The 10,557-nt window shown below is 57.2% G+C and overlaps 3 protein-coding genes across 3 annotated transcripts; 1 reads left to right on the forward strand and 2 right to left on the reverse strand.

The window, feature by feature from the left end:
* Nucleotides 1–1,529: 1,529 nt before the first annotated feature.
* On the reverse strand, nt 1,530–2,997 carry UV8b_07732 (uncharacterized protein; the record flags this gene model as incomplete). Its single annotated transcript, XM_043145229.1, has 3 exons — nt 1,530–2,192; nt 2,253–2,371; nt 2,811–2,997. 3 exons carry the CDS (start codon nt 2,995–2,997, stop codon nt 1,530–1,532), a joined length of 969 nt encoding a protein of 322 aa, XP_043001164.1.
* A 2,681-nt stretch (nt 2,998–5,678) lies between these two features.
* Nucleotides 5,679–7,030, forward strand: UV8b_07733 (uncharacterized protein; the record flags this gene model as incomplete). The annotated part of the gene is made up of 4 exons (XM_043145230.1): nt 5,679–6,434; nt 6,490–6,529; nt 6,664–6,819; nt 6,888–7,030. 4 exons carry the CDS (start codon nt 5,679–5,681, stop codon nt 7,028–7,030), a joined length of 1,095 nt encoding a protein of 364 aa, XP_043001165.1.
* A 2,639-nt stretch (nt 7,031–9,669) lies between these two features.
* Nucleotides 9,670–10,514, reverse strand: UV8b_07734 (uncharacterized protein; the record flags this gene model as incomplete). Its single annotated transcript, XM_043145231.1, has 3 exons — nt 9,670–9,819; nt 9,931–10,350; nt 10,446–10,514. The coding sequence occupies 3 exons, from the start codon at nt 10,512–10,514 to the stop codon at nt 9,670–9,672; spliced, it is 639 nt and encodes a 212-aa protein (XP_043001166.1).
* Between the last annotated feature and the right edge of the window lie 43 nt (nt 10,515–10,557).

Genomic DNA, 10,557 nt, shown 5'->3' on the forward strand with positions numbered 1-10,557 from the left:
GCCCGGCCTTCTCTCCGGCCCCGCCCCGGGCCGACAGCCCGCAGTGACCGAGACCCGCGTCCGATACAGCCTCGGACCGTTGTCCCCGCGAACGAGCCGCAGCAAGAAAGATCAGCAGCCTGCGAGACCGCCGGGACGCGCAATGCCGACATGGGGGCATCAAGGGCTTTCCTGCAACCGCTGGCACGCCGCCATCTCGCAGCTCTTCCCACCAATGTCTGAGGCGCTGACGCCGGAAGCAACGGGATGAAAGTCCAACGAATGCTCGGGCTTGGCCTGGGAGCCGCGAGGAGAGAAGGGCCCGGGCCGCCGTCTTACGGTGCGGGATAGGGTTGGCGGCAGCATCGTGATGTTGGTGTCTCTGGCCCGTGGGCGCGGTTGTCTGGGGTGGCTGACGCTGGCACTTGAGGCTGGAGGGCAAGACGAAGCGCATTGAGTAAATGATGACGGACTCATGACGACGGACTCATGGTGCTATATGAAGAGGGAATGCGAGGGCATGTTCGGGCCATGCTCGTCCACGATGCGAAATGCCCCGGGCGCAGAATACCAGATTACCTCACATGTTCACGCCGCATGTCATGCCTCATGTCGAAAGGCGTTTCCGAAATAGCACGCAGTCGGCGGGAACGGTATTGTCCTCGGCGCATCTGATATTCATTGAGCAGCGCCATCCCAGCACGGTCTACCGCCTGGCACGTCCCACCAAACACTCATGGTGATGACGGCTATTGTTGCACGACTGCCAGGCGAGGCGCCGGGAAATAGCCAGCAGTGGCCAAAATAACCCAGCCGGACAATTTGGCTCTTCTATTCCAGTCTTGGTGGATGAGCACCCACATCGACAGCATTGAAAAGAAGCGAGGGGCGTCATCGGATTCGCTGCTTACTCCAAACCGGATAAAAGACTCGCAAGGTAGCAATTCTTTTCAAAGTTTTCTTGCTTGTCTTTTAAAAGAAGCAAAAAAAAAAGAAAGGAAGGAAGTGATTTTCGGCCACCCCAAAGCATGCGGATTGCTCTCGCCGCGCTGGCCGTTGCCGTCCCTTGCACATGCGCAGGTAAAGGCAAGTACGGGGAAAGGCTACTTGACTGGGGCGATGAGGATCCGCCTGATTGGTTCCCGGACTATGCATACCCACGTTTTGAAAGGCACTTTGATAAAGCATCGTTGCCCCGCCTCAAACCTGGGGAGCCGTGGGAGGGTGTAAGTCCGAGTCGCGTTGCCGTGCCGCTTTGCTTCCAGAGTTGCTTACTTTTGGTCCCGCCCCCCCTCCCCCTTTTGCCTGCGCAGAAATGCCTAAAGATGCAGAACCAGTGCGTTTTCCGGTTCCCCAAGGCCTATAGCCGGCGCAATGGGCGGATATTCTACAAGGGATTGACGTGGAGGAGAGAAAAGTGCGACATGAAGGTAAGGTTTCCTGCTTCCGCCAGCCCCAGCGACGAAGAATGCGGTCCAACATGTTTGCAGTGCGACGTCCACGGCGGGTACTGCAGCAAGGATCGGATGAGCGGCCTGGTCCTTTGCTCGTTATTGAGTCCCGAAGCCGACAAAGTGCAGATTGACCCGGTGTGCGCGCAAATGATGGCAGAAGGCTTCCCCTATGTTTGCAATAAGAAATGACGGCGGTACGGGAGGCGATGATAGGATGCTGATGCTGATGCTGATGCTGATGCTGATGCTGATGCTGATGCTGATGCTGATGCTGATGCTGATGCTGATGCTGATGATGATGATGATGGGTGGAGTGGGATGAGCTCCTTGTTGTTCACGTCCATTGGCAACCGGCCTTGCGGACGACTGGGGTAGATGGACAAGCAGCGATAGACAGGGCTCGGAAACAAACGAAGCATTGGATGACGTCGTTTGGGCGTTCAACGGGGAAATATGGGGGGCCGGGGCAGTGGTTGTGTCTGTCCAAGGGTTCTGCCAGATAGAGCCGAGGTGCCGAGGTGAGAGACACTTGGGTTGGATGATGTGAAGCTGATGCAGACTCGCCGCTGCGAGGGCGCGCGACGAGCTGGAAGCATGGAAATATGCATCGTCGAAAGCTAGCGAAACCGCATTTACAAGACCGGCGCACGAGGAGCCGTGACGCTGCTGCTGCTGCTGCCGCTGCTGCCGCCGCCTGGCGCCCATCTCGACCCCCTTTGCGCAGAATCGCCATCTAGAGACGTGTTCCGACAGACAGCGCTAGTGGCCTCTGTGAGCAACCAAACGCCCGCAGGTGACGGAGCCCGCATTATCGCAAACCATGGTCTCCGAGCCATCGACGTCGGACGTGCTGTTTTCGCCCCGGCAGCCAACCAGCACCGCGTAGGCAGCGCCAAGTGCCGCGTTCAAGGAGGGCCAGTCCTTGTCGCCCCGGGTCCCTCATAGCTTGGCGTCAGTTGGCGGCAATCGATTCTTGTCGCGTTTGCCCATCTCAGCAGAGCAGGGCAGCCTGCCGCCGCGGTTCTACCCAGCGTAGAAGGTAGCATGCCCAGGGGGGGGGAGGGGACTCTGGTCAAAGGGTTCTCATCTCAGCTTCACGTGCCGCGAGGAGGAAGCGCAAAGAAATCACGGGGCAAATATTCAACATGTCCCGGAGGGGGGGAATTCACGCCGCTTATATGGCAGGTCTTGCTGATATTTGTTGCACAGGGGAAACTGGGGGGTTGTAGCCAGATGAATTAAATGGTAGTTTGTAGAGAGACGCGGCGGACGAGTTGCCGCTGGCGTGGCAGGCAGAAAAGAGGCTAGGTGTAACCCCCGAGGGGGCAAAGAGGCTATTTGGGCCGAGTTGTGTCTGCCGCCTGGCAAGCCCTGCACGCGGGAGCACGCCAGTGAGGCCTGTTGGTATCGGGTATGATGGGGAGACGGTTCGAGACGGCAGGGGGCTTGTTGTGCGGGAAGGCGGCGCAGTTGCGGCAGGGCATGATCCCACGCTGTTGTTGGCCGTGAGCAAGACTGTGGCGAAGAAGAGCGAGTGGTTTTCAGGCGGCCTCGTCTTGGACATGGCGAAAAGTCGGTGGGACGGCCCAGCTCTGCTCGATGGCTGCATGCTGCAGGCTGTGGACTGCGGACGTTGGATCCGTGCTGTAGATCTGGATGATGCTTGATGATGCATAGGCCAGCCACGCGCAGGCGCCAAGCCCAGGCAAGGACTGTCGTGCTGGTTCGCGCGCTCTGCAGATCGGTCTGGCCCTGTGGCTCCGCGACCCCCTCCTGCTGAGAATTTCCATCTCTGCTCGGGGGGCCGGCCCAGGTCGGTGTGGAAAATAGCGTCGGATCGAGGAGCAATGGAACCAAGACAATGAAACTAAGAGCAATGGAACCAAGGACAATGTAAGCAAGCACCCCCCACCCCCCCAAGGTACATAGCAACAACAGGGGAATCCATCATGGCATCGAGCCAACATCAAGGTAGGTGGTCCGCGTCCGCCATGGCACCTGTCACGAAGCTCTCCGGGATTTATGATACGATCCTCGGCGCACAACGTCGCCAACCCTTGCCCCCCCCCCCCCCCCCCCCCCCCCCCCCTAGTCCCAGACGCCAGGGTCGCGACGCCGGTCCGACGCCGGTCCATCGACTCATACCAGTATCCGCGGCGCCAGTTAGCAGATACGATGCCCCGTTGGCTGCCTTGCCGTGTGCATCCTGATACCCAGGCGGTCAAACGAGCAGAGTCCAGGTACTTGGCAAAACACAGGCAGACGCTATCCATCTGCAAGAGCCAGATTCGGAAGCATGCTAGGGTACGGCTGCGGTTCGGGCTGCGCCAAGACAACCAACCAACCATTGGAACTGATAGCTTTTTCGCAACCGCTAGTCGGAAGAGGCTGAGTCAAGCGCGAGGCCGGCTCGCCTCGCCGCATTGGCCGCAGGCGACGCGCTAAATAGGCCCTGCTCTGCCCTGCCCTGACTGGAGCAGTAGGTTTGGTTCAAACACCAAGCCAGTGTCTGCGTCTGCCTTGTCTTGCCTTGTCCACTAGTCCTGGCGGTGGGTGCCTTCATCTCCCGTCCCGTCTCCCCGTGACCTACCACCACATCGCATCTCCAGCGGCGGCATGGCATGGATGGCCCTTGTTGGCAAGGGTCCCGCGCAGTCCTGGTTCCACGCGCCATCTGCGCCATCTACAATAAGAAGTAAGAGCCTTTGGACGGCGCCGCATCGCCATCCACGGCGGGAGGAGCCTCCCAAGTCCCTGCAAAAAAAAAAAAGTCTCCCGCAATCGTCGAGACAACTTGATCATGGATGGGGACCGAGGAACATCGGGCGGCTTCAGCTGCATGCTGCACGAGCTGGCCGGGCCATTTACCCCTGTCGAGGGACCGACCCTGTAGAGGCAAGACTTGTCAGCCCTTGCCGCCGACATGAGACGCAGAGACGACAACAATGGCCGGCTAGTGCTTCAAATGCCAAAAGGCGCCCAGCAGAGCAGCCCGCGTTGCCGAGCCGTCAGGAGCGCAGCGCGACATGGATCGACTGCGGCTCCCCGTGCAGACCCGTGACGACCTGTCCAACCCGCCAACCCCCGTCACAGGATGGCGTCCGCCGTCAGCCCTATGACGCGAGGCTTCCAGCTGGGTCCAAGTCTCCAAGAGCTGGGGGTCCGTCGTGAGAGGAGTGTCGTATGCTTTTGCTTATGCAATAAACCGACCTGCCTCAGACCAATGTCCACTGTCTCATAGTACCTCGGCCATCTTGCTCCTCAATCGTTGCCGCATGCCCAACGTCTAGCTGCACAGCCGACGACAACATCTTGTTTCTCGGAAGCAACAGTTCTGCCGTCAGGACAGACCCCTTATTAGAGGGGTCTTGGCTTCCTTCCCGCAAAACCTGTTCCTTCCTGGAAACACTTACTCGATGCAGATCTCGAGACCGCAAGCAAAAGACGGCTCCACTTTCAAGCCTTGCCCATGAACGCGCACGAGTTCTACCGGTCGACCAAGCATTGCGACGCAAGACTGGACCATGAGCCAACGCGAGAGAATCCTGTACCGAGACGATAACCCTCAGCTGGTTGGTTGTACTTCATCGTTGGATACGCTTGCTGAGAACGACACCAGGGCGGTGCAGGCGTCGCCGCCCGTCTTGTTTCCCCCGGATAGCAACGGCTTGGACTCGCAAAGCGAACCACGAGAAGCTATTTTAACCAGCTGGAATGCCCAGGCTTCAGACATGTTCCATGGCTCCGTCGGCATGCTGCCTCATCCCCAACCCGCGTCATGTCAAGGCTCCGTCGACGCGCTGCCTCATCCACAACCCGTGAAATGTCAAGGCTCGCGTCGCCAGGTGTTGGCCTGGATGCAGGACAGTTGTGCGACTCAGGACGAACCCGAAGCCCCCCTACAGCCCCATCTCGCGACTTCACAGTCGACACATGTGCCCAGACTAGAGAGGGCCAAGCGGGGGCCGTTTCGAAACCCCGAGCTGCGCCAAGAAACTGCTCGCACAAGGTCCATGGGCTCGTGTATGAGGTGCAGGATGTATCGCACGCGCGTGAGTTGCTCATCTTTCTGAAGGACCAGCCTCCTTTCCGTGTACATGTATGTGTGTGTGAGCCGTCGACTGACTTGAAAAGTGCACGGAAAACCCCCAGAACACCGGGGGCCCTTGCTTGGGCTGCAGCAGGCTGCTGGCATCCAAGCAGTACCGCGTGCCGTGCTCGAGATACAGGCTCCGTGACGTTACAATGAATTGCTACTCGCGGCCCACGGGCAGCAGAGAAGCCTACCAAGGCATCAGAACCGTCATGAACCCCATGGCCAGGGGGGTGTCAAGCAACGTCCAGGTAATACACGTCTCCGAACGCAACACGGACGCGGACACGTACATGGAGCTGCACGTCCAAACGCTGGGGCACTTCCCGCCCGAATCCGACGCGGCGGCAGAGTCGCAAGGCCAACAAGTCCCAGTCTTGGCTGACTCGTACGCACTGGTTAGTCTGAGAGAGGCCAAGCAGCAGTATCTGCAGTACATCCAGGCCAGTCTCGGCAGGACGTTGCGCACATCACTGGGGCGGCGAAGCGGCATCCTCTATCAGACGTACCTGCGGGCATACTACACCATGAAGGATGACTCGGCGTCCCAGGAAACACGACATCTCCTCGTCCTGACATTCAAGTTGTGGATGTCGATCCGCCTGTCATCAAAACCAATCGTCATGATTGGAGCGCAAGATGTCGACGAACACGGCACGCCCCAGCCAGACGGCCGTCCCACCTGGACGGCTCTTCCTCCCAACATTGTCATGCAGCTGGACTACGTGCTGACGGGCCAGATCCAGATGGAGCTGCGCGAAAAGGTGCTCTCGGGGCTCGACAACATGGTCTACAAGCGCAAACAGAGAAACTGGCTCACCATCTACCTCGCCACCTTCATCCTGCTGCACAACCTGGCCCTCATCAAAGCCGACAATGGGACCTGTACGGCAAAGTGCAGAACAGAAGTGAGTTGGCCCGGCATGTTGGCCCAGCATTGGTACTGACTCGGCGGCCATAAAGCGATGCAAGCATGAGTTGGCGGCAGAGGAATACCACAAGTGTAAACCGCCCCCCCTCTCCTGTGTAAAACGGGGATTTGATTTTTATTCTTTGAGTTTTGAGTTCTGAGGTCTGGTTTTTTTTGGTTTTTTTCCCTTTACCCACCGGTCGGCTGACACAATTCATCTACGCCAGCGGCAAATAACCTCCTGGCTCACTTTCACTTCTGCAACAACGGGGTGCAGCCCTTTTCGGAAGCTTGCCCGAGCTACCGCTTGGCGGACCTGCTGGACGGCAACGACGACACGGTCAAGTTCATCCAAAACTGCAGGAGCCACGTCCGTCTGCACAGTAAGTTGGGGGTCCTTTGCACGGGTTGTTTTCCATGTCCCCCTAGTTTGCCAACCGGATCAAAATAGGACAACACTGGGACGCCATTCGACGGAATTGTCAGTACGACGACGAATACTTTTTCATCAGCCAGCTGTTTGACGATCGATGGGCTCCGCATCCGATGGAGAGCGAGAGGCCCCGGGGCCCGAGTCTGGCGCAGATGGTTTGAAACGTGTGGTAAGGATGTGGCATCGCCTTGTCCTGTTCATATGTGCTGTAGTTTAGCGAGGATGAATCAAGACTCGGCGACGAGGTGCGATCCGCAGCGACCGACTCGTATCGCCCCTGTACGGCAGGGGCAGTCATGGATTGTCAACCACACCCATTGGTTTTGACCGGTCATTTTCCCACGGCGTAGCTGTCTATGGGCATCGAAGAATTTTCCAAGCCGTCGTAGTCAGTTTACACGCAAGGCTTACGCCGTCCATCGGACGTCGTCAGGCTCATTTCGTCCACGTCACGCTGTCAATGTCCGGACCGGTTTCATCCAGGCATCCCAGGATCAAGTATCAGCTACCATGACAGAAGCTTCTGTCCAAAGGTCTCGAGTGACTGGTCCGGTTGGACTCGGCGGGGAAAAGCCGGAAGGAAATTGTGACCTAGCGACGGCTTGGCCAAGGCGGTCCTGACCCTGGTCCTGCCCTGGCGCTATATCCGCCGCACGAGTTTTCTCGCGCAAAGTTTGCAAGATGGAGTGTGAATATTTTGTGCGCGGCGGCCAGCGTGACCGTTGCTGGATGCCCTAGCCACAACGCCAAGCAAAGAAATGACCATAAATGGAGCTCCGGTCCCGACCGCTCTTGGGAAACCGCACCAACGGCACAGAGCCTGCGTCCAGCAGCGCGATCAGCATCATCAAGCATCGCATGGTATCACGTCAAGACTCACCATCCAGTCAGCCAGTCGGCGAGGCTTGGCACTCGAAGGTCACCATGCAATTCCTCAACGGCCTGAAACTCCGCGGAGGCAATGCGAGTTGAGCGGTAAAGCAGATCCGGCTGTGCGGCAATATTTCCTATGGTGGCGTCTCTCCATGACAGGCGGTAGGTTGGCTTCATTGGTGCGCTACGCTTCTATCCGCCCTGAGCGGCACTCATCATGTAGCCGCGGGCTTGGCTAGCGTCGGACGGGAGACAGGAGAAAAAACGTCAAGAGGGATTCCGCAGCCAGACGACCAAGACTGGCGGTTCGTGAGCAATACGACTGCGTCCCAAGGAAAGACGTATCAAGATGGAAGGTGAAAGAAGTGGATTTTGGCCGGGGTGGAGGGGCGGAGGGGCGGAGGGGCGGAGGGTCGCCGGAGGGTCATGATGAATGCCGACTGACCTGGATGTGTGGACTGTGAACATTGGGCTCACTTTCCTGCATCTTGCGCAACTATAATAGATCGTCCCTGAAAACCATGTATCAGTTGTTTGATTCTCGCTCGGCCTATGACAAGTGGACTGGGAGCCGGAGTAACCCGGGTTCAGTTACCGTCATAGCATACCTGCGGGAAGCAATTTCAATAACGCCATAAACTCTCGGTGCAAAACCAGCGTCGGGCCATGGGAAGCCTCGCCTCTCCGTAACAGTGAATGCTGTGGTGGCTCTGGCAGGGTTCTAGGGCCGCGCCAAGCTCTGGCTTAGTCTCGAAAAGACACCACGACGACAAGACGCGATTCGACGGGAAACCGCCATGGCGTAGCTAGGGAACCGAAAGAATTAAGAACAAGAGGGTCACACCAGGACACAGGAATTGCGTCGAGGTTCATCTTGGACGCCTGTTTCTGCCAAGCAAGCCGTGAGACTGTCCGACACGTTGCCTGCAGTACGAGGGAGTCCAAGAACCCGTAGTACAGCCCTGGGTTTACCCAGACAATTATTTTGCAGTGTACGAAGCCGGCCTCACGAAGCCGGCCTCGCATGAAACGCCCTGTGGTCCGCAAAGGACTCGGCATGGCCGTGTTCCCGCTGATTTCAAAATGGCCTGGCTGAGGTCGCTGAAACTAGCAGACATCGCGGCCGATATTTCCTTGCAATAGTAGCTCGAATTCCGACTTCCGGCTTTCCAACCGGTTGATCGAGGTCGCTGCCACCCGTGGTCGCCGATTTGGTCATTCCTTCCTTCAAACAGCCCTGCCGAATCAATACTGGTGAATACTCCCTGCCTGCCAATATTGACGGTAGTGAATTACTCATCTGCTGCTGGGGAATGAGGCCCCAGTCGCCCTTTGCGAGGAATCTCGCCGTCCCTTTCCTGCCTAAGATTAGCAAGACTTTTTTTCTCGAAGGTCGCTTCGATCAGTTGGTTGCAGTATCAGGCTGTTAATGAGATTAAGTGCTGGTCATGTGAATCGGGATCGCAAGTTGAATTTTCTTTTTCTTTTTCTTTTTCTCTTTCTTCTTGGGCTGGCGGTGACGTTGTGAGTTGCGCTTAGCTAGCTGCCAGAGAGCGTACGATGCTGATTCTGGCATGATGCGGATGTTGAACGAAACTGGTTCGAGGCGTGTACTCTACACCAATATTGTCCCACTCGCGCTCCATGCATGACAAAGGCACATTGCTAAATATTCGCGGTGAATACTTTGAAAGCTACTAGGATACACGAACGCTGTGGTATCGATGATTTGTCCCCGCTAGCTTATATCAACATGAAGATCGTTAAAACCGGCCCAACTGCATATGATGCCTAGGATGCCTCGCTTGCCGCTGACGCTTGGGTTTTTCGATCGCGGACCATTCTGCCGTCCTCATCCCTAGTGACTGGCTTGACCAATGACCGCTATATGCCAAGGAGGGACAATGTTAAAGTTGACCTAGCTCTATTACAACAGTGTGGCATCAATTCCAGGCCTCTCATCGTCCTCGGCATCATGCTCGTCGTACTCGTACTCGTAATTGCCATCGTACTCGTCAGAGTCGATTTCCCGTTCCCATTTTGGATGTTTGCGGGCTTTTATGCCCCTCCTTGGACGCTGAGAGCAGTGCATGAGTCTACGCCGGGCTTGCCCCAATATGTAGTGCACGCCGCCGATGGTTTCCTAGACTGGCCCGTTGAAGGCACCGTCAGCAAGGACTTGTCTGACCTTGGGTCGGCGCAACTGATGAGAGCAGCATCGGCCGTTCTCGAGGTGATGAAGCAATTTCAGGGTTGTAGAAAACAGCTTCTTGCACCCAGGCGCCGCAAAACAGGCAAACTTGATGCCGGCCACTGATTCGTCAGATTCGGCAGAATCGTCCTCGGCCCCTAAGCTCTGGCAACATGCCGAGATTTGAACATGTTTGCGACCTCGTTGACGACCATGAGTCAAAGGGTAGATTTCGGGAGTGCCAGCAAGAGTGACTTTGGGCAGACATTTTTGGCAAGTGAAGGGCACTGGTTGCTCGCGCCTGCGTTGTTTCACGGGAGCATGCTTGTTCAATTGGCAGCGGCTTGCAAAGTCCTTTCCGCATTCACGGCACCATAAAACAAGACCGTGATGTCTGTCGATGAAATGTATGGTGCTCTGCTCGCAGCAGTCAAAAAGCTTGCCGCATTCACCGCAGCGACAGTGGTTGGCCTGCTGTTGGTGCTGTCTCAGCTGCGCAGTGGTGCCGAAACGGGCCCGGCACTCGGGGCATGCTGCCGGAAAGTGAGGACGGCGAACCAAGCATTCTTGTAGGGCGTCATGATGTAGGGGGCATTGGAGGTGGCCAGCTGGTGTTTTGAGACG

The sequence above is a fragment of the Ustilaginoidea virens genome, chromosome 7, assembly GCF_000687475.1.
Source record: "Ustilaginoidea virens chromosome 7, complete sequence".
NCBI lineage: Eukaryota > Fungi > Ascomycota > Sordariomycetes > Hypocreales > Clavicipitaceae > Ustilaginoidea > Ustilaginoidea virens.